At 43.9% G+C, this 25297-nt stretch overlaps 1 protein-coding gene across 3 annotated transcripts in view; it reads right to left on the bottom strand.

Annotated features, from left to right (window-relative positions):
• GALNT10 (polypeptide N-acetylgalactosaminyltransferase 10) overlaps positions 1-25297 on the bottom strand; it is a 260577-nt gene that overhangs the window by 92505 nt on the left and 142775 nt on the right. For all 3 annotated transcript variants that reach the window (XM_074360971.1, XM_074360972.1, XM_074360969.1), the window contains 2 exons: positions 21865-21967; positions 18554-18692 (listed from right to left, as the gene is read on the bottom strand). In XM_074360971.1, coding sequence (XP_074217072.1) covers positions 18554-18692; positions 21865-21967 — 242 coding nt within the window. The remainder of the gene's footprint in view (positions 1-18553; positions 18693-21864; positions 21968-25297) is intronic.

Below are 25297 nucleotides of genomic sequence, written 5' to 3'. Positions count from 1 at the left end.
CTCAGCTTGGATCACAGCCTTGAACATGTGCTTTTGCGGGGAAGGGTCTACTCTTTTTCTCCCTCCTATCCATCCACTCATTTATTTACTAAATAAACACAAAACAGGCACTTCGACTTTTGCCACGGGCACTAGTTATTAGTTTGGTTCCAGCTTAGTATTCTCTTTGCTTAAATAAAAAAATTGTCTGACATGCTGAAGTGAATCTCTCCAGTATCCAGCAGGGAACTTGGTTGCACAGACTCGCCCATAGGCCACCTTCCTGTTGGAAGCTCATGTGAAAAGCCCCATTTCTCCTCCTCATATTAGGCCTCAGGTCGCAGCAGACAGAGGGGGCCTGGGGAAGGCAGGGAGGAAGAGAGAAGGCCACCCCACCCCTAGTGATGCCCCCATCTTAGCTGTCCCCTTTAGGACCTGTCTGTGTGTTGTGTCTTAAGATCGCAACACTGGATGGCAGAGTACGCCCAGTCCTTTTGTGTGGGATAAACACGAAGCACCCCTTTGCCCAATGGCTTCAGAAAGGAGGCACAGAGAATGCTGTCTCCAGGAAGGGGAAACTAGGACACTGTTCCCAATTCAAAGAGGCTGGTTTTGGCTATGGCCAGACAGGAACAGCCTCCGCCTTCTCCCATTTCCTCGTGCCTGATGGCTTATAGAGCACGCTCTCCTGTCTCTTCTTGAAGCTGGACCAACCCCTGTGAAAGAGACGAGCCAGGGAGTGCTAGCCCCATTTCCACGTGAAAAATGGTGCCCAGAGAGGAAAGAGACTTGGGTCCAAGACTCCAATCTAGATAGTATTTACTTAAAATAACAGTATATACTTTTTTGATGATAAAAGTGATCATTGTTCAGTATGAAAGTCTGGAAAACTCAGAAAGGTTAAAAGACAATTGATAATGACAGCAACATCCTAACCCCGGGGGGATGACCTCTGTTAAACATCTAGCATATGTCTTCCTCTGTGCTCCCCTCTGAACATATATTTGTTTCTACAACATGGCATCCAGCACATGGATGTGGTGGCCCCCCAAGCTCTGTGGGATCCCAGATATAGCATGGCTTCCTCAGATGCTGGAAGAGCCCCTCTGGGGACAGGAGGGGGCAGAGCGATGCCTTCATAGGGTCAGAGCAGTGACACCATGATGCTTTGAGCACACAGCATCAATCTTGGTGCCCTCATGGCTCAGTATTTCTGGCCCCAGAAGACAACATAAAGGAAGAGGCACCTGCAGGGTTTCAAACCTTACGACTAAGACCTGAGTGAGAAACATCCCACCCCTCGCAGGAGCACCTCCCTTGTCATCTGGTTCAGTCTGACAAGGCCCAACCCATACAGGGCAACATTTAGTTAGACATGCACAGCGTGAGGACAAAGACCGGTCAGGGGTGTCCCTTGACACACTTTGAAATGGTGAAAAGGGCAGAAACAAAGTGAATGTCCATTAACGGGGAAAGATTAAATCAATGATGAGAACTTCAAACTATATGATACTGATAGGCAGTTCAAAAATGAGGAGGAAGATGACAATGATGATAACAGAATACATCTGTTGAGGATTTCCATTATGTCAGGCTGTGTTGTCAGCACTTTATATGCATTAAGCCATTTAATTGTCACAATGCTCTTAGGAGGTCAGAACTATCATTACTCCCATGACAACGGGGAGGAAATAAGGCAGAGAAGTCAAGTAACTTGCCTAAGGTTCAACAGCTGGTAAGGGCTGGAGCCTGGATTTAAACCCATCTGCACTGTATACACAAATATTTTTACAGGATAATGTACCAATGCTATTAAATGTACAAATAAAGAATGAATAGATAAAAAAGAAAAACTGAGGGAAGTAAGTAGAAGTCTGAAGTCCTGGCTTCTAGTTTCTGCTCTGACATGCAACATTCCAACCCCACCTTCTCAACGGACCCCCAGTTCCCCTTATGTCACTAGGGGAGCTGGACAATGGGCAAGTCTTGTGTGCTTGCTCTGTATTCTTCCTCCTTCCTTGGTTACAGCATCCTGATTTTCCTTGGGGAATCTCCCACCCTTCAATTACACAGGGTTTGGGGGAGGGCCTTGCCTTGCCTTAAGGGTGGGCAAGAGAGCCTGGTTCAGCCAATCAGAGCATCGCAGCTCCCCCACCACAGTGGTTGGTTCAGGGGTGGGCACTTGGAAATCAAGAGTAAATCTCTGCTGAGACAACAGGGAGAGAGGACAGCTATTTCCTGCTGAAACTGAACAGGGGTGGATAGAAGACTGGTCAGGCCCCCGTACAGACTGTTCCCTATCTTAAAACGAAGTGAGCATAGAAACTAACCAGCAGAGAGGTTCCTGCTGGCAACATTTAGGGATGTGGATGCAGCTATGGCTGGAATCAAGCCCTACCCCTGGTCTTTTCAGTGACGTGAGCCAATGCGTTGTCTTTTCTTTAATCAGTTTGAGTTAGGTTTCTGACACTCGTAACTATAAGAATCCTTGCCGATACAACTGCTTATAAATCTCTAAGCCCTTTCAGTCACATGAATCTGTTCTGGTCCTAAGGATGGCTTTTGAAGGACAGAGGCAGAAACTGTTCCCCAGGAGTCCCCCCTAGCCTGAAGGGGGCAGCCTCTCTCTTGCTGCAGGAAGAGAACTTGGCTCATTCACTGACCAGGAGAAAGGGCCTGGGCTGAGGGCTGCTGTTGGGGTGGGAGGCAGCGGGAGCTCTCATCTATGACTGAGCAGCCCCCAATTTAACATACCTTAAGGGTTCTGGCTCTTGGGCACAAAGGCAAGTCTAATATACCAGCCCTGAAGCTGTACCCTCAGGGCTTAATGCTGGAGCACTAGAATTAAAAAGCAAAGAAGTCAAAATCAAAGGCAAGCATTTCAAAAATCTTCTCTGAGTCAACTTTCAAATAGAACAACCCAATCATTTTGAAGGGAACTATAAAAAAGAATTTAATTCTCTCACCTGGGACAGTATCCACAGACCAAATTGAAATGCAAGTCAACTGAACAAACCCCATATTTTATGTGCCTAAGGGAGCAAGAGTGCTCTGGACCTGGGTTCAAATCCTGACTCTGCCACTCTGCAGCTGTGAGACCTGGAGTAGGTTTCCATCCCTTGTGGAGCCTTGGTTTCCTCATCTGTAAGTGGGGGTGGTAACACCATGAGAATGACAGGAGAACTAGGTGAGACTGTACACTTAAAACAGCCACGAGGAGGGAGGAGGAGCTAGCTCTGGCCTTGGAGATGGGTAAACGTGGAGGAGAACTCACAGCAAAGAGAATGGGGGCTTCAGTGAACCTCAGCATAAAACTCCTACCAGTACGAATGTGGACACTTAAACTGTGCTTGCTGATGTCTATTCAATGTTTGTTCTTATTTATCAGAAGTAGTTTGGCATTTTAGCACCTTCTCATGGAACCAAACCCAACATGCGCTCCTCCACCAAACATGACAATTTTGGATTTCCACTGACCAGATGGGGCTTGCTGGGAGCTGCTTTGTGTGTCTCAGGGGTGGCAGAAGTTAGGATCTTTTGGGGTTGAGGAACAAGGCAGAAGGCCAGCTGCTGCTCCCAGGTTGTATGCATAACTTCAATACGAAAAGCCAGTAAGAACCACTAAACATGAAGGTTGAAAGGGCCTGCATCTCACCTTGTTTGCAATCCTTGTTTTACAGATGAGGAAACTGAGGCCTATAATGGGGAGTGACCTTCCTGGGGTCACAGACTGAGATAGTATACCCTATACAGCATGATACATTCAAATAGCTGGTACCTTTCAAGATGGGAACTGCAGGTGTGGTAAGGGAGGGGGGCAAGGGTTGAAGAGACCTTCAGATCTGGGTTCAAATCTCACCTTTGTCACTTAGCAGTGAGTCACTCTGGGAGGGTCACAGCCTCCCTAAGCCTCAGCTTGTACTTGGGTAAAATGGGGACATAACTCTTTCCTAGTAAGGCTGTCACACTGAATAAAAGCGAGACCATCTGGGAATGCATCTGGTACAGCATCTGGCTCAGAAATGTGAGTTTCCACCTCCCCAGGCCATAGGGTAAGTCATGCTCCAGCAAATGGTTGAAGTTCAAAATTTTGAAATTCTCCCCTCTCTATTTTCTATCAAGGACAGTCCCTTATAATACAACATTCTCAGAAAGACTTTGTCTTATGGGCTCTGGAGCCACCAAGAAGCTAAGTGGAAGTTATAAATAGCTCCAGGCTCTGGAACAAAAGGAAGAAACTGGGTCTTAGTGGGGAGAATGTGAAAAGCTCCTGCCCCTCCCATCCCCATCAGCCCTCCAGATGCAGATCTGGGGCCTCTCCTCACACATCTGAAGGCAAGGCTTCCCTCCACAGCTGGGGCTCTGCTGCCCAGCCCTTCTCTACCACTCTGCCCTTCTTTACCGCTCTGTGGGGGATGAGGCAGGCAGGGTTTCCCTTTAATGCAGTCTGGCTGGAATCAGAGGAGCCGGAAGATTAGTGTGACAACATGCGCCAAGGCTGACATCTTTATGAAGGTCATTTTCCATTCAGGGGAGGCTGTGCTGAGAGCCAGCTGCACCCACATGCTCCTCCCTCCTCTCAAGAGACAGCTAAGAGAATCACAAAAGTTATTAGTATTAACTAATGCAGTACCTCCCTGCACCGCAAGGTCACAAGGTCACCACTAGTTTCGTGCCCCCTAACCTGCACTTAGAGACTTCGGAGACAAGCAATATTGAAAGGATCTTGGTTCGTGCTGTCTTTGCCTCCCACTTTGAACTCACATTTTGGAAAGCCCTTTGTTCAGATCGGATCTAATTTTAAGGCAGGTGTAAAAAGAACAACAATAAAAAATAGTTTAAAGCACACAGCAAAATCCAAGTTTCTTCACACAGCTGTCCCACGTAATGAAATCGGCCCTCCTGCAGATATAACATGCGATGTATTCCATGTGCTGAAACTTTAAACACAAGCTGACGGCAGGAAGGAGCGACTCTGGTTAATCAATACAGTTACGTAAGGTCAAGATGCCTGGAATTATCGGCGGGAAATAACAACCATAAGGACCACACCTCCTATCCCAATTAGATGCCAGTTGCCAGGCCAACATCATAAGGAGGAAATGGGCTTTAATATTAAGATTCTTCACGATTCATGAAGGAGGAGAAAAGAAGAAACCAAAATGTAAAGAAACATGTTCACGGATGTCTTTGCCTCTGTTTCCAAAATGGAAAACAACCTGTATGCTCGTCAACAGAGAAATGGTTGAATTGATCAGGTTCTGATGTAATATTACAGAGCTATTAGAAATATCTTGGAAACGTGACCAGAGTATAAGTGAAAAAAGCTACTTGTGGAATAAAATACATGTAGTACAACCACATTTTTGTGGGGAGAAAAGCCCCCAAACCAAACACCCCAGACCCCTTGCTATGTCTATATATGATGCACAAGCAAAGGGAAAATCTACAGAACGCTAAGCTGCTCCCATTCGTCACCTGGGCAGACTTAGGGCTGGAGGTGGGTGGGTGGAGGGTACTACTGATTTCATCCCCCAAAAAAGGTTGGAGGAGACTTACAATCAGGGGGAGGTATGTTCTCTTTCATGTAACAGTGCTCCTAAACTGAGCAGCTTTGCTGGTTTTATCACGCTGCCCTTGATACCATCTTAATGAAGGGAGAGAACTGATAATTGCCTTTATCTTCCAGTCATTATCCTCTTTTCCCTAAAACCCTTTCAAGGCCAACACCACTTAAAATCAAACTCATCTCTGTAACCAAGTTTATCTAATGCAATTTATCTGCTCCCAGATAAGCACATGTTATTACCTCCAGCAGGGTGAGTGAGAGGCAACTTGTGTAGTCTCCGGGCTGTGACCATTTATCCAGCCAACCCTGCTTCACTGTGCCTGGTCCAAGAACCTTCATGCACAAAGGATTCAAGTTTAAGAACCTCTCCTTCCTTCCTGTGAGGAACTCTATGTGTGATGCAGCAGAAGGGACCCAGGGCTGGGATCCAGGTTTGAGTCTTCTTTGCCTTCCAGGGGCTGTGGGAACTGGAGCAAAGAACTCGGCTTCCCTGAGGTTCCGTGTGTGCTTCTGGAAAATGGAGCTGGTAATCCCCATAGATAACAACGATTTGTGGACTCGCAAAAGAGTCGTGATAGTGTTTTTGTAAATGAGAAGATGATGTTGAAACATATAAAGGAAAGAAAAATATCACACGAAACCTCAAAGTGGAACGATGAGTGGAGGCTGGTGGAGCGACGCCTGGCACACGTGCACTGGATAAATGGCAGGTGTAGTCACTGTTCATGGAGAACAGCATCCATTTTGAGAAGACTTAGAAAATGCACCTGTTCACAGAAATGATAAAAGAACACACACCACACAGCTGCTCATGTGGATGTCGAGTGGTTTTCCCCCAGCATAAGTTGGATGGGATATATGTCTATCTGATTTTTAGCTGACAGGCAGCCGTTTCTGCTTATAAGCCATTTATCTCTGTAATTTCAACCCAAAGGCTTAAACTCACTGAAATCTGTTCTTAAAATTACAGAAAAGAGGTCAATTTGAGAAATTATATTCTCAAAATGTAATGGCTGCCATTACATTTTAAGGCTTATGAGCACCTTTAAATCCCAATATTAGGTCTGATGGATCAATAACTGTTGTCGTGGAAGAAACACTATTGTTCAGAAAAAAGAAATTCAATTTTAGAGGCGAGCTGACTGAAGTTTCCTGAAGAAGCAGTGATGCGCCAAAGAAATCTGGAACTTTTCCTTTCCCAGCTCACAAATTGTTCAGGCTACAGTCCCTTTCCCTCCCTCCACCCCCACCCCGACCCCTCCCTACACAGCTGCCTTGCAAACAACCTGCCGAACTAGAGAGTTTACATCCTTCACATCCTGAGCATCTCTGGGGCACTAATCTTACACTCGAGCACTCCATTACAAAAGTGTCAAGTGAGCTTATTCCACTACACAAATCATGATAAAAAGGGTAAAAACTGCTAATATGTACTAAATATGTCTTCCAAGCCTGTCACTGTGGTACAGAGGGTCTGACACACCTCCCAGCACTGTGAGGGGCAGGGGAGGGGCGGGCCCAGATTCCAGCCACTGACTCCCATTGCAGGTGGCAGGAGGTGAGCGCTGCCCCCATCTTGACCTGGACGTGGCACGCAAACTGTCATCCTGCACACCACACCACAGACCACAGACAAGCTTTGGTCATTTTTAGATTTACTATCTGCTATGCCTCAGCCGTTTCTTGCTATTCAAGGAAAGCGAGTTAATTAAAACCACAATATAAAAACACAGCAACTCAGAAAAGAACCCCATCACCATTTCCATATTTTTATAACACAAATGGCATCATTTATTCAACTTCCAACTTGACATCGTCATTTGGATGTTTTAAGAACATCTTAACCTTGACTGAAATACCAGTCGCATTTTCCCCCTGAGCCCACTCTTTCCAAAGTCTTTGTTTCTGCAAATGGCAGCTCCATGTCCCCAGCTGCCCTGGCCAAAAAACTTGGTGTTATCCTTGACTCCTCTTTTTCTCACATCCATACTGTCTGTAAGTACATTCTGTTGTCTCCATCTTCAAATTATATCTAGAATGTGGTCACTGCTACTCCCACCATGGTCTGAGTCACTGTCACTGTATTATACCCCTAACTAGTCTCTACCCTTGGCTGCCTACAGTCTCCTCTTAACATAGCAACCAAAGAGAGCCTTTGCAAATGAAAATCCGATCATGCGGTTCTCTGCTCAAACCCTCTAAGGCTTCCCATCTTACTCACTTTGGTAAAAGCAAAAGCCCCACCGTGACCCTGACACCTCTCCAGCCTTGTTTCTCATCCCTCTCCTTCTGACTCACCGAGTACCACAGCCAAGCATGATGGTCTAAGAGCCTTTGTACCTATTTCCTCTGCCTGCAGGACTCTTCCCCCAGTTAACTGCCCTGCTAGGCCCCTCACTTCTACATTTCTCTGTTCATACGTCCTTTTATCAGCAAGATCTTCCCTGACCACTGTAATAAATACATCTCATTCCCATGAGATGTATTTCTACCTCTTACTCTGCTTTTCCCAACATCACTGGAAAATTAACATGCTCATTTGTTTGTTTATGACCTCCCATGCCCAGTAGAATGTAAGCTCCACGAAGAAGGAAATTCTGCCTATCTTGTTTACCACTGTTTCCTCAGAGACTAGGCTACACAGTAAGCATGTATGGTAGGCACGCAATAGATATTTGCTTAACTCATGAATGAATGACTTGCAAACAGTTTCAAGTGACAGGCTTGAGACCTCTTCAAGGCAGGGACTGATCCTTGATCATTTTAGTATAAATGAGTAGGGGCAGGCTGCATTTTAGGTGAGCTACAGATTGGGGAACGGAGTGAGAAAGGAGCCCCTGACACACACACAGTTACCTTAGATTTAATTCCTGATTTAATTAGCTCTGGATACATCCATGAGGTGTCCATGCAGCAGGAGCCCAAGAACGCAGGCAGCAGCACTGCCAACAGCTTCCCCTGGTCCCCAGGGTCCCATGAATGCACAACTGTTGATGCTGTCTGGCAGGAAAGCTCAGTTCTTTCACATTCCTAGCTCACACTTACATCATCATTCCGGAAGATTCCCCTGCTGTCTCTGCGAATATTTATAAACACCAGGCTTTCCTGATTCTCAAGCCTACAGCATCACCAAGGCCATGTTATCATGGGAGGAAAGTGGTGGTCCCTGAATAGGACCTCAGCTGCTAGCTCTCCTGGGTCCAGGGAGCCACTTCCCCTCAGTGCTTTCCCTCCTCTGACTCTCTACCCTTTATCCCGATATTTTAGATACTGCAATGATTGTCAAATATGGTAACAAATCCATTTCCAACTGGATCCTATTATACCTAATAGTTTTTTGATGAGGTCTTTAGGGTTTTCTATATATAAGAATCATGTCATATGCATATAGGGACAGTTTTACTTCTTCCTTTCCATTTGGATGTTTTTCATTTCTTTTCTTGCCTAACTGCTCTGTCTAGGACTTCCAATACTATGTTGAATAAGAGTGGCAAGAGGGGGCATCCTTGTCTTGTTCCTGATTTTAGAGAGGTAGCTTTTAATTTTTCATTATTATGATATTGTTGTGCATTTGTCATTTATGCCTTATTATTTTGCGGTATGTCCCTTCTATACCCACTTTATTGGGTTTTTATCACAAATAGGTCTTGGATCTTGTCAAGCGTTTTTTCTGCATCTATTGAGATGACCATATGGTTTTTATCCTTCATTTTGTTAATGTGGCGTATCACATTGATTGATTTGTGGGTGGTGAACCGCCCCTGCATCCCTGGAGTAAATCCCATTTGATCATGGTGTACGATCCTTTTGATGTATTGTTGAATTGGCTTTACTATGTTGAGGATTTTTGTGTCTACGATCATCAGAGATACTGGCCTGTAATCTTCTTTTTTCTTCTTCTTTTTTTTTTTTTTGTGTTGTCTTTGTCTGGTTTTAGTATTAGGATGATGTTTGCCTCATAAAATGAGTGAGGAAGTGTTCAGTCCTCTATAATTTTTTGGAATAGTTTGAGAAAGATAAGTATTAAATTTTCTTTGTGTGTTTGGTAGAATTCACCTGGGAAGTCATCTGGTCTAACGGGACTCTTCACAACTCTGCCCAGGACATACCTGTGTGACTTTGGCCATAGGTCACTTTTTACCCTTTGATGATTCTATTTTGTTTATCTGAAAAAAAAAACTGAAAGATGATGATGATGAAATAATAGCCTGTCCAACATGTTCATAGGTTGTAATATTCTTTCCTTGTAATATCTTTGTCTGGTTTTGGTATCAGTGTAATACTGGCTTCACAATGAGTTGGAAAGTACTCCATCCTCTTTAATTTTTTGGAAGAGTTGCATAAAATTTGTCTTATTTCTTAATTTTTTTGTAGAATTCACTGAGGAACCTATTTGGGCCTGGAGTTTTCTTTGGGGGAAAGTTCTTAATACAATTTCAATTTCTTTACCAGATACAGGGCTATTTCAATGAATCATTTCTTCTTGAGCAAGCTGTGGTAGTTTGTGTCTTTCAAGGAATTTGTCATTTCATCTATGTTGTTGAATTTATAGGCATAATGCTGTTCAAAGTATCACTTCAGTATTCTCCTAACAGTTATAGAATCTGTGGCTATGTCACCTCTCCCATTCTTGATTTTGGTAACTTGTGTCTTCTCTCTTTTTTTCCATTTATCAGCCTGGTTAGATGTCAATTTAATTGACCATCTCAAAGAGCCAGCTTTTGGGTCTATTGATTTTTCTCGATTGGTTTTCCATTCTCTATTTCATTGATCTTTGCTTTCATCTTTTAAAAAATTTCCTTTCTTCTGTTTATTTTGGGTTAACTTACTCTTCTTTTTCTAGTTTCTTAAAGTAGAAGCTGACGTCATTAATTTGAGACCATTCTTCTCCAATATATGCATTTAATGTTAAACATTTCCCCTTACATACTGCTTTAGTGACATCCCATAAATTCTGATATATTGTTTCCATTATTTTTCAGTTCAAAATACTTTCTAATTTTCCTTTCGATTTCTTCTTTTACTCATCTGTTATTCCTAAGTGAGTTACATAGTTTCCAAACATTTGGAAATTTTAAGAGACTGTTTTGTGTTTGGTTTCCAAATTTCACTATGGTCACAGAACATAATTTGTATCACTTGAATCTTTTTAAATTTATGGAGATTTGTTTTCTGGCCCAGAATATGGTTTATTTTGGTAAATGTTCTGTACAGACTAGAAAGGACTGTATATTCTGCTGTTATTCAGCGAACTGTTCCATAAATGTCAATTAGGTCACACTGGTTGACAATGCTGTTCAAGTCTACTATATCCTTGCTGATTTTCTGTCTACTTGTTATTATTGAGAGAGAAGTGTTCAAATTTCGTAACTGTGGCTATGTCTATTTCTCCTTGCAGTTCTATGACTTTTTGCTTCATGTATTTTGAGATGCTCTTATTAGGTGCTTAAACATTTAGGATTGCTATGTCCTCTTGATGAATGATCCCTTTATTACTATGAAATAACCTTCTTTATCCCTTGTAATAGTCCTTGCTCTGAAATTTATTTTGACTGATATTAATATATACCCACCTCAGCTTTCTTTTGACTAGTATTAGCATAATAGATCTCTTCTATCCTTTCAATTTTGATTTATTTGTATCTTTATCTTACAGTGTTTCTGGGCAGAGGTAGTATGTAGTTGGATCTTTCTTTCTTGTCTAATCTGACAGTCTGCTTTTTCACTGAAATAATTAGTGCGATTATTTAATGTGATTATTGATACTGTTAGGTTATAGTCCATTATCTTAGTACTTGCTTTCAATTTTTCCTTTCTGATCTTTGTCCTTTTTCTCTCGAATCTTTTTAAATTTAAATTTCTCTTTTTTCTGCCTTCTTTTGGATTAACTGAATATTTTTCATGATTCCATTTTATCTCCTTTGTTGGCTTACTAACTACAACTTTTTGTTTTGTTATTTTAGTGTTTATTATATACACTTTAAAAAAGTCTACTTTTGGGGGAGGAGGGTATATAGCTCAGTGGTAGAGTGTCTGCTTAGCATGTGTTAGGTCCTGGGTTCAATCCCTAGTATCTCCATTAAAAATGAAAAAATAAATAAACCTAGTGACCCCCCCTACAATAAAAGTGGAAAAAAAAAGTCTACTTTCAAATGATGTTACACCATCTCATAAGTAGTATGGAGAACCTTACAATAGCATATTAGCTTCTCTCCCCTCTAACCTTTATGGTGGGATCCATTTTATTTTTTAACCTGCACTTTAAACACAATAATGTGTTATTATTTTTGGTTACACAGTCAGATATCTTTTTAAAAGATTTAAACAGTAAGAAAAAGTAATATATATTTATCCACATAGGTACTATTTCCAGCAATCTTCATTCTTGTAGTTTCACGTAGTACATGACTGCTGTGATGAATTCTTTCAGCTTTGTTTTGTGTGTGTCTGAAAAGTGTTTTGCCTTTATTTTTATAAGCTATTTTCATTCGGTATAGAATTTCAGCTTGCTAGAGATTTTACTTTCAGAACTTTAAAAACGTTGCTATGCTGTGCTTTTGCTTGCGTTATTTCCAACGAAAATTCTGCCATCTTCATCTTTCGTCTTGTCTATAAGATGTTTTATTTCTATGGCTGTTTAAAGTTTTTTCTTCTTTACTGCTGGTTTTTAGTAATTTTATGATGATGTGTCTTGGTGTTGTTTCATTCATGTTTCTTGAGACTGGGTTTCACTGAGCTTCTTAGATCTGTGATTCTATAGCTGTCATTCAGTTTGGAAAACTTTTGGCTATTACTTCCCTTCCCTCCTTCATGGACTCCAATTATGTGAATATTCAACTGTTTAGTGTTATTAACATTTATTAATGCTCTCATCATTTAAAAAATGCTTTTTCTCCCTTTTTTAGTCTAAGTAACTTCTTTTCTTCAGGTTCACTAACTTTTTTTTCTGCAACGCCTATTCTGCCATTGATTTCATATATGTATTTTTCATCTCAGACATTGCTGGTTTCATTTCTAGAATATGGGCCTTTTTATATCTTTCTAACTTTTTAAATGCACAGAATATAGTTAGAATAACTATTTTAGTGTCCTCTGCTTACTCTAAAATCTGTGTCCACTTTGGGTTGGTTTTCTTTATTTTCCTCATTATGGGCCATCTTTCTGTGTTTATTTGCATGTCTGATAATCTTTGATCAGATTTTACCTTGGTTGGTGCTGAAATTTTTTTTTATAAATATTCTCGAGCTTTGTCCTGGGATGCAGTTAAGTTACTTGGAAACAGTAGATTCTTTTGGGTCATAATTTATGCTTTTTTAGACTCGTCCAGAGCACTGCTGAGCCTAGGGCTAATTAGTCCCCACTAAGGCAAAACTCTTCCAAGTGTACCACCCAATTCTCCATGAGTTACAAATTACAAGATTCTTCCAGCTGGAGTGGTGGCAAGAGGCACAACTCTCAGCCCTGTGTGAGAGCTAGGTGCCCTTCTCGCTAATCCCTTCAGGTGACCCCTTTCCCAGCTCTCCTCACACTCACCAGTAATCTGCTCAGTATTCAAGAGGACCCTCTGTAGATCTCTGTGGCTCAATCTCTGTGCAAGTCTTTCCTCCCCAGTACCTTGCCCTCTGAACCCTAGCCTCTTCGGTCCCCCTGGACTCTCAGCTCCACCTCTTTAACTCAGGAGGTCCTCGGGGCTCTACGGGGGGGCCTCCATGCACCACAGCTTGGAAACTCTTTTGAGGAATAACCTGGGGGCACTTGTAGGGCTCATTCATTTGTCTCCTATCTCTTAGGGATTACTGTCCTTCATTGCCAATGCCCGCTGTTTTAATTTCATTTATTTTGCTTTTTGTTTTCTTTTGGTTGTTCCAGGCAGGCAGGTCAATCTGGTCCTTATCATATCTTGGCTCCTAAATGGAATTTTTTATGTCAATGTGTACATTCATATTGGGGCACTACTATTCTTACTACTACCACTATTACTACTACTACTACAAATGTGGTTGACTTTAACTTCCTGTGCTGGCAAGTTATCATTTTTTTCAGAGTGTATATTTAATAAATGTTTGTCAAAGGTAACAGGCTCTAACTGCCTCCCTTGCTGCCTTTGTAACCTGTTGGAGATATAAAGGCACTCAATAGAGTACTGGACAATTATAATAATTTGAGCTTACAAATTCTTTTGAGAAAATTGTGCACATTTCATAAACTAACCATGTTAATTTAACAAAAAGGAAAAAAAGCAAAAGGGAGCATGGAACCAGGAATCTGGTGGACTTGGGCCTTTAATTGCAACAGAGTCCATTCAGGTTCATTCATTACTGGAAGCTCTACTCGTGGACTGCAGGAAGCAGGTCAGGGTTATAGACCACTTTCAGCTCCACCATGGACAATCTTTGCCTGGAAGAAGCTCATCACCCAACAGAGGGGTCTGGCCAGGACCCTTCCGACTAGGGCCACGTCCAGTAGTTGGGGCTCCACTGCCATCAGCTCTGTGCCCTGGAGGGCACAAGCAGCCCAGCAGGGCCCCCCGCCCTCCGCCACCGGGGGGCAGAGAAGAAAAGTGGGCCAGCCGACCAGCCATCCTCTGTTCCTGCTCCCTTGGCAGGAGGTGCAGAGGGCAGGCCGCTCAGAGCCAGCTGGCTGCCTCCCACACACAAGCCCAGGGAGTAGGGCAGGACCACCTAATTTCCATTCTCTGTTGCTGCACGATCCCAGCTGCAGCTTCTGGTGGGAGCAAATGCAGCGGGCACAAACAGCCCCTCAGTGCTGTTCTTGACATGCCGTTGCCAAAATTCAGTCTGAAGGAGTGTAAGGCAAACGTCAACCTCAGCTCCTGCTGGAGAAGTTGTTTAAGCTACAAGAAAGCGGAGGGAGTGAGCGGCCTGACTGCTCTAATTTCCTCACACATTTCTGCTGTCAAACTGCAGGCAAGATCTCCCTACCCCCACTTCCCCTATTAAAAAAGAAAAGCTCTTCAAGACATCTGTCAACTTATTTATGAAAAGTCAGCTCCACAATGGGATTTTTAAAAGGGGGTTGTTAGGAGTGCTGGGTTTAGCAATGTCTTTCACCATAACTTAGACACTGGCTGGGTGGGCGGGCTGGTAATAGAGGAGCCTTGGGCTCAGTTCACATCCACCTTGAATAGGGCTTCCTCCCTTTAAACCAAGACCCTGAACCTCTATGCCAGGCTGATGAAGTCTTTGGTCACTTCTCAGAGCAATGTTTACAGTGAAGAAAAGAAAATATATAAGATTGTAAAGGAAACCAATTAGACTGAAATACAGTCACCAAAAGGATAAAAAATGTGAAATATAGCCATTCATGTGCTTCTTTATTAACACATTAAACGACAAGATCAAGTGGTAGTTCTAAAAACTACTTTCATCCCGAAGCAGTGATGAGTACCGGTGACATTTCAGGGTATCTGCAAAGTGATGAGAAAGTAAATGATTCCTTCTGGAGACAACATCACAGGTGCTTCGCTGCCTACCTTCATAACTGAAGGGAACACCAGATTTCTGTTAGAGGTTAATGAAAAGAGAAAATGCAATGTTCTTTTCATCCAGGTTTACAGACCCTCCTGAATTCTAGTCACAGACCTATCTGTGGGCCCTAGGACTCCTTGATTAAGAAGACCTTTCAGAACGCTTGCATGCTGTTGATGGGAATGTAAGTTGGTTCAGCTACTATGGAAAACAATATTGAGGATACCTTCAGAAAGTTAAAAATAGAACTAACATCCAAAAATAAAAAAAAGATCTTTTTCTGGGCTGTCAGGAGAGAGCACTGCAGTGGGAGACAAAGGGGCCAGTCCCCATCCTGGCTCCACTTCTAATAGCTGGGAGACTCACCCCTTAACTGGTAAGCCAAAGAAAGTGCAAAGTCTTGCCTAGTTCACCACTTGCAATGTCTTCCCACATGGGCTGGTGCAGGGTGGGGGTATCCCCTGGGGTTCCAAAGCACCCTGTGCCTAATCCTGTCACTACTTCTCACCTGTGGTGCAATGACCTGCTTCTGCCATTAGCCCCCGCCTCTCGCCCAAGGCGGCAGTAATAGCTCATTTATCACTGTGATCCTGGTGTTATGCACAGGGCTGGGCACTCAGACAATTAATACACATTTACTGAATGAACAGATGAATGAATGGATGAAAACTTCTCTCATTGTAAAAATATTCCTTATTTCACACCAGCAGTTCTCAACCCTGGTTATATGTGAGAATCGCTTTCTCAGGTTTTGGAAAATCCTGAGACCCAGGTGATACCTCCAGAGATTCAGACCCAGAGGTCAGGGGTGGGAGCCCAGGCTTTGTATTTATTTTTAAAACCACACCAGGTACAGCCAGAGTTGAGAGCCCACAGAACCACAGCATAGCAGCTGAGTTACAGTATAATGCCCCCAGATGAACTTCTTTCCTAGACTTAGAAAGATGAAATTAGTGCAGAATTCTGAACTCTACAGGGGCTAAACATATAAATTGAGTTTCTGACCCTCAGAGTCAGGTCACAGTTCTGAATCTGGCAACATCAGTAATATATGAACTACATTCTGAGACTTAGATGAGAAAACCTCAGGCTTGACAGTGAAGGCTATGAAACAGATTGCAATCCCCCGCTGCCCCTCCCGGACCCCGGGCTAGCCCTGCAAGGCTCCTTGCTCCCTCCCATCACTGCAAGAAATCCTTATAAACAGGGCCAAGTCCTGGGCAAGCAGCACATCTTTTGAGTAGGGATTCCTAGCTGTGTGGCTTCCTCACATACAAATTGAAGAGGATAAGTATTGTTGCAGGAACCGAAAGATGAAAGGAGACAGAAGGCATTTTGCAAGCAGCCAAACATGTTACCACGGCTCTTTATTATTACATTCTACCAACTGAGTTCTTTGGACGAAAAGACCTTGTGACTTACAGATTCTAGGTCAGACGCCCTGCGTTCAATATTCTGGCGCCACCTTTTACCAGTTGTGTCATCTAATGGAAATTATTTTACCTTTTTTGTGCCTCAACTCCTGATCTGGAAAACGGTGATAATAAAAGGACCTACCTCATAGGGTTTTGGGAAGGTTTGGCCGAGTTAACACACGTAAAGTACCCAGAACATTGGTTCTGAAACTTAACCTTTGCATCAGAATCACCTGGGGGGCTTGTTAAGTCACTGACTGCAGGACCCCTCCCGGGAGCTTTTGATTCAGTAGCCTTGGATGGGGATCTAGGAATCTGCCCTGAGGCGGGAAGCCCCATAAAAAGAGCGGCAGGACCCCTAGGCAGAGCCGCTGCTTTCTTAGTACCGTCGGGTTCCCTGGTCCAGAGGCTCTATCTCACTTTATGCTTCTAAAGCGGCTATCTTACACCTAGAATTCTATTGGTTCCCTGAGTTCACTTCTGATTGGTTATTTCCTTCACTCCTGATTGGTTACTACTCTCACTCCTGATTGGTTATTACTCTCACTCCTGATTGGTTATTACTCTCACTTCTGATTGGTCCACTTCCCTAACTTCTGATTGGTCCATTTGTAGTACTTCATTTGCATGGAGCTCACTCCTGATTGGTCTATTTCTACAAAGCTTATTCCTGGTTAGTCAACTTCTGTTGTACTTTATTTGTATACGATGTTGCAAAAACTGGCAGCCTATAAAAGGCCTGTGTAAACCTACAACAGATGGGGTCCAGAGCTTAACGTGTGTTAAGTCCTTTGGGCTCGCTGGGCCCAAACCTGAGTTCTCCAACTCTCCGAGTGCTGCTTGGTCTCTCGTCTGGATCCAGGTTGCTGTCACAACTGAGCTGTAACACCAAGCTGTAACACATTTTTCCGCAACAGCATGTCTAACAAGCTCTTAGGTAATGCTGCTGCTGCCGCCGATCTGGGAACCACACTTTGGGAACCACTGGCTTAGAACAATGCCTGGCATACAGTAAGCACTTATTAAGTGTGGGCTGTTATCATCTTTTCCTAGGCGCTACTTTCTAGTCCCTGAGCACACCACTTTATGCTCCAGTGCTACTCAGTACGGCCTTCATGTAGATGCAACTTGGAAATCTTTTGCTTGCAGTGGTTTCCAAAGTGTGGACCCAAGATAAGCCCCAGGAGCAATCACGTGGGAACTTACTTATAATGCGAGTTCTTGGGCCTCAACCTAGATCTATAAAATCAGAAATTACGGGGGTGAGGTTCAATAACCCATTTTCTAACTAACAGCCCTCCAAATGACTCTAATGCACATCAACTTTCAGACATACCACTCTACTAGAAAACCCCCATGACCACCACCATATCTCTATTGAAAATGGGAGGCAGGATGGCTTAAGATCCAGTGTATAGATTTTGGTTGAGCTGGAGCCCAGTAACTGGCTCAGCTTCTTAGCTGCTGTGTGGCCTTACTTGAGTTTTAACGCTTCTTTACGCCTGTTTCCTTATCTGTAAAAATGGGCATCATCCTCAAACCTACCTCACAGGAACCTGAGATGATGCAAACGAAGAGCTTGGCACATGCCACTTGTCACAAAAGTCGGGTGCCACTGTTATCTTTATAATCACTGTGATGTATCCTTTCTCAAAATGATTTGAGCTAGCTTATAAGAAAGGCATAGATATATAGGTACACAGGAGAGCTAAAATAAAAATTAATAATAAAAAGAAAAATGTCACACACAGAAGGTGGAGAGGTTGAGGGGGAGGCATGGCTGAAACCATTACTGCAACTGTCTTGCCAAGTGAGGTCTGGACTCCTCTGTGGGCCAGAGCAAAAAGCGGAAATACACAGGTCACGGTTCCCACTGCTTGGAAAGTAGGAGACCAGCTCTTCTGGGAAAATGATATTCTCTCTGCCACACCAGCTCTGAATTCTAGGAGAACCTGATCACACAAAGCTTTGCACAAAGGCCCTGGGTGACAGGAGGGACTCCCCTCCAGCAGCGCTTTATGTACCTGTTTCTTTAATTAATTCTCAACAAGAGCTAAGGGCAAAGTCCTTAGATCCCAGAAGATCAGAGGTGTTACACTCACTTTGGGTGCCGAATATCAGGCAGCGAGCGATTCAGGGAGATTTTATCGCTGACGTAAATGTTAAATCCATTTTCTCGGTATGCCTGATCCACTCTCTCAGCATCAGTCATGGGGTAGGGCTTCCCTTGTTCTCCATTTCCTAGGAGCAAAGAGCAAAGTCAGTGTTGATGGAGTGGGGAAGGGAAGATGAAAAATATGGTTAAACCATGGAGATAAAACTTCACACTTGATACAGAGTGTTCCTCCAGGTTTTGCAGGGAAAAGTGCAAAGAGAGGAGGGGAAGGAGCATGGACTTAGCCGTGGCCGTGTCATGCGATTCAGCCCTGGTCTCACGTCATCTCCACACACGCTGTCAGGTGGACATGCGAGTCCTCATACCACAGACAGATAAACTGGGACCCAGGAAAGTAATAAAAACTAGGTCTCTGGGTTCCAAAGGCCACCCTTCCCCGAGTCTGCCAAGAGCCCCAACCATGCCTGAGCCTCAAGTCTGATCACCTGGACAAGAAGGCAGGTCTCTTGCATTTGAGCTGATCAACCTTGAGCCAGTAACACTACCTCTCTGAACCGCAGCTTGCTCCCATCTGGTACCCACACCATGCTGAGAAAGTCAAATGAGAGAATGTGTACATAAAAGCTTTTTGTAAATGATAAACCTTCTTAAGGATGTGAGGAAATATTATGGTGACTCTTTGAGGCAAGGGCAAACTTTACAAGTCAATCAAAATGGCCACAAATGATAAAGATGCTTTGATTTTTTTCAGCCAGCAAACAAATTAAGATCTGCTTTGCTTAGGCCTGGGTTGTCTGAAAAGTGTTGCTTTGAATTATGGGTCTGGGTGGATCCAGGGCTAGCTTTCCTCTCTCTGCACAATCCCTCTGGGGAAAGAGTCCCTGAAGCTGCAGGAAATTATCCTCTGGGTTCCCAGGGTGCAGATGGTGAGGGGGATGGCCACACCAATCCTGCAATAACAGCTCACGCATCAGCCATTGGCGAGGGTCTGGAAGAAATGGTAATAAAATCAGCTGATTAAAAACCACCTCATCTTCTAGAGCTTGTGGCCTGAGCAACACCCCGTTGACTTTGCAAAGTAAATATTGACCACATCAGCTTGATGGGAAGGGGCAAGCTGAGAGGCAGAGCCCGGGGCTGTGTCTACTCCCACACAGCCAGACAGGGAGAGGACTCCGCTGCCTCTAACTTGCATTGCTCCGTGATAAGACACTACTGGCTAGTGCCCAGCCCAGGCTTAGCAAGGGATACAAATGCAGCAAGCAGAAAAAGAAGAGCAGAAGCATCTGCTTGGGCCACGAGGGGCGCTTCAAGAAGGCAGCACTGGGGAGTGATTCAGAGTTCAGGCCCGGAGCTAGGTGAGTGGAGTGCAAAGCCCCGCCCTGTTGCTCCCAGCAGTGTCGTATTGGGCATACCTTTATCCTCTCTGCGTCTTGGGTTTTGCCCTTTGTATTCATTGGAATGAGAAGCTTCAGTGTGATGATTAAGGAGGGAACACCAGGCATGATGCTGGGCACACAGTTAGTGCTCAACACATGCTGGTTATTGTTATTCTTATTTTTTTTCATGTTTAAAAACACTTTTATTATTAAGTTATACTTGGCATACAATATTATATTAGCTTCAGGTGTACAACATAATGGTTTGATATTTTTATACATTATGAAATAATCACAATACATCTAGTTACCATTCATCACCATATAAAGCTATTATTGACTATATTCCCCATGTGTACATCACATCCCCACAACACTTATTTTACAGCTGGAAGTTTGTACCTTTTAATCCTCTTCACCTATTTCATTCATCTTCCCATCCTTTTCCCTTCTGGCAACCACTAGCTAGTTCTCTGTATCTTTGACTCTATTTCTGTTCTGTTTTGTTTGTTCATTTGTTTTGTTTTGTTTTGTTTTCTTTAGATTCCACATATGAGTGAAATTGTACTGTATTTGTCTTTCTCTGCCCGACTTATTTCACTTAGCATAATGCCCTCAGTGTTTATCCATCTTATCACAAATAGCAAGTTTTTTTAATGAGTAGTATTCCATTGTATATACATACCATGTCTTTATCCATTCATCCATCAGTGGACACTTAGGTTGCTTCCATATCTTGGCTTGGTTATTGTTATTCTTAGTAAGGTCCCCACTGCGTACTTTTTCTTGCTAGTTAGCCCAGAATTCTAATAATTGTGGTATAACTACCTGGAAAATCAGCCCTTTTCAAATGTTTCCTTTCTTAATTCAAGCAGCATCTCCCACCCCTTCGTTTTAAATTGCTGGCATACAGAAAAATGCATGTCACATCTTTAGATTTCCCTGATCATTGGTTATTATATCAGCTCTATTTAGAGCCTTATTATAATCCAGTTTTGTCACAGGGTAACTTTTTTTTTCAAAAAATCAACAGTGGTGGGTAATTTTAATTGAGATAAAACTCAATAAAATACCAATCCCTCCCATTTCCATGGTGTTTCCAGTATTCTACAGCTACACTTTACTTGTCACCTTCACAACATCGCCCTCAAGTTGTCAAAGTAAAGCAGAAGTCCTGCTGACAGATGGGGAAACTGAGGCTGCAAGAGGATGGAATTTATCTGATGGTCACATGGTGGGGAAGCGGTGTCAGAGCTGCTCCCCTGACTCCTAGCCGGGCTGTCTGGAGTGACTCTCCATAATTTCTGTACCACCCCACCAACTCTTACCCACTCCCCAGTGTAACAGGAACTGTCCCAAAGGCTAATTAGTTGAAGAAACCTTCAGCTTAAGCCTACTAAATCCATTCAACCTTGTGGCTGCAGAGCTGGGTAGAGATAAATTCAGGTCTCCAGACCTAGGTTCAAATCCCAAGCCTGCCTCTCTCTCTCTCTGCATGGTTGTAGGCGAATTACCCCACCTCTCTGAGCTCCAGGTCCCTTCTTGTCAAATAAGCTACAAAGGAGGATGAGCAAAGAAAATGCACAAAGTGTGGACCATGGGCCTTGTTCATCGCAGTCATTCAATAAATGTTGGCTCTTATTATTACTACTCCTTATTTTAGGGGTAAAGTATCTTTTAGGAGGGAGACATTTTCTATCACCATAAAGGTAGCAGGGCAAATTCCGGAAGGCAGTGGATCTGGGGATGTGAGTGGAGGAAGGGGTCAGCTAACAGGTGATGAGGGGGATCCTGGGAACCAGGGGAAGGGATGATGGCAAAGGAGACACAGTCAACAGGAGGCCCAGACGTGCCCACTAAACACACAGACACACATACACACATGCAAACACTCTTCACAGGACCGTGCTTTGCATACCTACGCGCTGGGCATCCCTTCTGATGGCTTCTTTGTCATGCCAGTCCTTCAGCTTCTGCCCATCTCCCAAGAAAAAGGTCTTCTTTGGCAGATTGTGTGAGCCCTTAAAAAAAAAAAAAGGCAAAAACTGTGAAAAAGAAGAAAAGAGGAAATAAGTTTTGCCTAACAGAGACCCAGAAATTACACCACCTCAGGAAGCTTTTGGTATTGATTTAACATCTGCCATCATTTGTTCCTTTATTAATTCCCTCAGTGGAGCTTCGTTAGTCCCGCACTGTGCCAGCCAGGTGTGCGAGGGTCAGAAAGATGACGGGCATGCAGTGTCCACCCTCCTGGAACTCACAAACCAGCGGGAGAGAAAACAGATGGCCAGACGTTCCTTTCACGGAAAAGAGAAAGCGACAGGTGTGACGCTGTCCAGCAGAAAACATAACACGAGCCACAAATGTGAGTTGCATATGGAGATTTACAACTTCTCGTATTCACATTAAAAAAAATTTTTTTAAAAAGAGGTGAATTGAGTTTTGGTAATATATTTCATTTAGCTCCATATACTCCATTGAAAATATTATCATTTCAACATGCAGTGGAAAAGACTTGAGGTATTTTTCTTTTTGTGCTAAGTCTTCAAAATCCAGTGTATATTTTACACTTGGGTTCATCTCAATTCAGCTCCATTCCAAGGGCTCGACAGCCCCAGGTGACTAGTGGCTCTGTACTGGACAGGGCAGAGGAAGTGACCCCTGGGTGAGAGCACTGGAGGAAGTGCCACAGGACTTTGTTTCCACCAGGGAGAACTGGGGAAGGTTTTATGGACATGAGGGCCTTTGGACTGGACTTCAGACAAGCCGAAATGAGAGGCAGGCCGAGCACACGGCTGGGGCATAGACTTTCAGGTGTGGGTGGAGCGTAGCAGGGCTAGGCCCAAGGTGCACAGAGCAAGGAGGAGAAGTCAGGTCTAGGTCATCTCTGCAGTCCCAAAGAGGAAGGGAAGAGTTGGCAAATGTGTGTGGAAGGTCTAAACAATCAATCACTCGGACGGCTGAAAGAAGACAGGAATATACGGCAGCAACAGGAGAGCAGTCCCTGGGGGGCTGGGCACTGAAGGCATTTATTATGTGTTCCGGGACGTGAGCCCATCCTGGTGGGCCCATTAGGAAGCAGTTTCCCTAATTAAAGGAGGCTGCATTCCAGTGTCTGGGGTCATCAGAAGGTGCCAGATGCTTTCCCATGCCAAGAATCAAGTCTGAAGGCTTGGCCCCAGAAGGCTTGGCTAAGGAAGACTTCCCAAGGTAACACTGCTCCACACAGCTGTTTAATTATTTTCTGTGTTCACCTAAATGCACAAAGCTTCCCACATCACCTTGCCCATTAAAAACCCCGCAGACCTGCTCTTGCCACTGTGGCAGGCAGCACCCACTAGTCCTATTTCCTATATAATTAACTCCTGAGGCCCTGCACACGTGGCAGGCTGGACCATTAGTACTAACAAGAAGCCACTGGAATAAAATCAACCCCACGCCTGTTTATTAAGGCTCCGGCTGATCCCTGCATTAGCAGATTTTCCACGACGGCTCAATATCCTTACAACAGCTCTGATGACAACCACGATCCTTGGTGTTTCCTCTCCTACAGACCTCTCTGAGTTGCAAGAAGAAAATTCTGAAAGTGGGCATGCTGGAATGTCGTGGTTGGAGAGGGAAGGAAAACTGCAAAAACAAAGGCCACGTGCCTGTAAACAGCTCTCGGGGTCTGAGAAATCACAGGAGCTAAGCTGGAAGTTCCGTCAGCAGGTTGCAGCTGTGTTGAGCTACATTGCTGCAGGAGACCCCTCAGTGCTGCTGTGGGAAGCTGGAGGTTCTAAGAGTTTGACCTCCCCTTCAATCCACCCAGCAATGCATCTGTTTTGTATACAGGGATTCCATGTGGGATTTCATTTTAAAAAGGACCTCTGCTAAAAACAAGCTGACAATCAAACCTCCAAACAAGTGAACACATATACTTAGAGGCTGAGCTGGGGCCACTTCCCCATTTCATGGACAGGAAAACTCAGTCTTGCAATGGGTCAGGGATCTGCCCAAGGTAAATACGATACCTCTAAATGTCACAACTGATCGATTAGGAGCTGTTTAGCCATCTTTCCTCCAGCCCTCCTTCCCAATTCCTTTTCCCTCTTCTGCTAACTAAAGACTGGGAACTTCTTTGACGACTTTAGGTCACTGGTGGAACTAAAGAGGTTCTGCAAACTGAGGCCACCTTAATGGAAGGCACCAATCTAAAGTGGTGTCCAAAATGTGAATGAGCACCACCCAGCCTAGCTGGGAACTTGTTGGCAATGCTGATTCCTGGGCCCCACCCAAGAAGCAGCAGTGGAAACTCCAGGGGTGGGGTTCGGGATTTGAGTTTTAAGTCCTCTGAGATGCTCTGATGCACACTCCAGTTTGAGAATTACTAGTCTAGAATGATGGAGGTCAAAATCCTGCCTGCTGTGTGCTGGTGAGGCCACATCTGGGCTCTTGTACTCAAGATGAGCAGATATTGCTCATTAAAGGTCACATAAACTTTAGATGTGATCACAGTAAACACAATATCTCAGATTTTTTTTTTAATATTGTGGCTTTTGAGAGTTTTTTTTTAATTGCTAGCATGAAAAAATTAAGTTTTTTGTTTGTTTGTTTTAATCAAGATTTTTGGCTTCTCTTGAAAACTCAGAAGACATGTCAATGCTCCGACTGAGCTGGGCCAGCAACAGCAGCTGGCCTGCTAGACAGCACATGGCCCTCCAGTTTGTCACAGTCCCCACCATTCCTTAGTGCCTTTCACCTGGCTCTCATCTCTCATTTGTGTTACTTGCCTGGCCCCAGTGAGCCTGCAATGTGCATACAGGTATGTATTCCGGATGAAGAAGATTAGAAACTGTGTTGTACAAGGGCTAGGAGATGAGAGACCATGGGGTACACAGGAGGATTTATCTTGTTCTGTGAGGTGCCGAGGCTAGAGTGAGTACCAAGGGCAGAAGTTACTGAATGACTGAGAGGTTAGCTTAGATAGAGAAGAAATTCCAAAAGTTGGATTGGTGTTAGGATGAAACAGAGCCACTTGGAAGAAAGCATTAGAGGAAACCAGGAAGAGGATGCTCGCCAGTTCTTCAGAATGTGAAGGAGGGGAGTCAAGTGCTAGGTTAGGGCCAGCGCTTCTCAGATCATCATGCGGAGTACAAACATGTGAGGAGCTTGTTAAGCACAGATTCTGATATAGGAAGTCTGGAGCCTGAGAATCTGCTTTTCTAACAAGCTCCCACATGATGCCACTGATACCCAAAGGACATTTGGAGTGGCAAGGGTTAGGCGATCTTTAAAAGGACATTTCAAGAGTCTAAGATTCCAGGAGGGACACTGTTTTCTCCATATGCTCATGAAATTCTTCCTGCGCT

This window comes from Camelus bactrianus, chromosome 3, assembly GCF_048773025.1.
Source record: "Camelus bactrianus isolate YW-2024 breed Bactrian camel chromosome 3, ASM4877302v1, whole genome shotgun sequence".
Lineage (NCBI taxonomy): Eukaryota > Metazoa > Chordata > Mammalia > Artiodactyla > Camelidae > Camelus > Camelus bactrianus.
This window is presented reverse-complemented; position numbering and strand designations above follow the sequence as displayed.